At 51.7% G+C, this 1,211-nt stretch overlaps 1 protein-coding gene across 1 annotated transcript; it reads left to right on the forward strand.

Moving 5' to 3' along the window:
- Positions 1-398: 398 nt before the first annotated feature.
- On the forward strand, positions 399-1,201 carry EMH_0081500 (DNA polymerase I, putative; the record flags this gene model as incomplete). Its single annotated transcript, XM_013500393.1, has 2 exons — positions 399-1,096; positions 1,195-1,201. The coding sequence occupies 2 exons, from the start codon at positions 399-401 to the stop codon at positions 1,199-1,201; spliced, it is 705 nt and encodes a 234-aa protein (XP_013355847.1).
- Between the last annotated feature and the right edge of the window lie 10 nt (positions 1,202-1,211).

Below are 1,211 nucleotides of genomic sequence, written 5' to 3' on the forward strand. Positions count from 1 at the left end.
GTCTCTTCTTCTGTCTCTTCTTCTCGTAGTTTGTCTATCTAGTGTCTCTTTTTTTCTCTTTTCTATCTCTCCTTCTGTCTCCTCTTGTAGTTTGTTTGGTTAGTGTCTCCTTTTCTTCTGTCTTTTTTTCTGTCTCTTTTTCTGTCTCTTTTTCTGTCTCTTTTTCTGTCTCTTCTTCTTGTTGTAGCTTGTTTTCTTAGTGTCTCCTTTAGGGTTTGTAGTGTGTGGTGTATGATAGGTATTTTATACGGGCAGACGGAGGGTGGTTTATCTCGTCAGCTGGGTGTCTCCGTTCGTGAGGCTCGGGGTTTAATAAAATGTTTTTTTATGGAGTATAAAGGAGTAAAAACCCNGGTGTCTCCGTTCGTGAGGCTCGGGGTTTAATAAAATGTTTTTTTATGGAGTATAAAGGAGTAAAAACCCTAATGGAGACAAATACACAATACGCAGAAAATACAGGAAATATAGAGACACTTGTAGGCCGCAACAGACGCCTCAAGGAGACAGTCCCCACACCCCACTGTCTCCGCATACACCCGCACCTAGCTGCGCTGCTGCAGCGCATTGGTGCTGCAAAGGGAGCCCCGCTGCAGCAGCAGCAGCAGCAGCAGCAGCAGCAGCAGCAGGTGCTGCTGCTGCAGGGGGGGTATTTGACCACCAGCAGCACCAGCACCAGCAGCAGCAGCAGCAGCAGCAGCAGCAGCAGCAGCAGCGGGAGGGGACGGTGTAGGAGACAGGCTATGAATACACCGATACAAGGTCTTGCTGCTGACATAATGAAATATGTAACGGGGAGAGTGGAGCAGCTGCTGCAGCAGCAGCAGCAGCAAGCGTGTATTTTGTCTCCTTCTCTTTATGCATCTCCTTTCACAGCAGCAACAACTAAGCAGCAGCAACAGCAGCAGCAGCAGCAGCAGCAGCAGCAGCAGCGGAGACTGCTGGAGAGGCCGCTGCGGGCTCAGGTGGTGCTGCAGATACACGACGAGTTGCTGCTGGAAGTACACAAAGATGATGTGTCTCCTCTGCTGTCTCTGCTGCTGCCGGTGATGCAGCGGGCCTGGGGCTTGCTGCTGGTGGAGACAGACTGTCTCGACAGGTATGCTGCTCTGTGTCTGCTGCAGCGGCGACTGCAGCAGCAGCACCAGCACCAGCAGCAGCAGCAGCAGCTGCACGCATGGGCACTACAGACTGCAGGCATTGACAGCAGCAGC

The sequence above is a fragment of the Eimeria mitis genome, genomic scaffold (assembly GCF_000499745.2).
Source record: "Eimeria mitis Houghton genomic scaffold, Emh_scaff5350, whole genome shotgun sequence".
Classification (NCBI taxonomy): Eukaryota; Apicomplexa; class Conoidasida; order Eucoccidiorida; family Eimeriidae; genus Eimeria; species Eimeria mitis.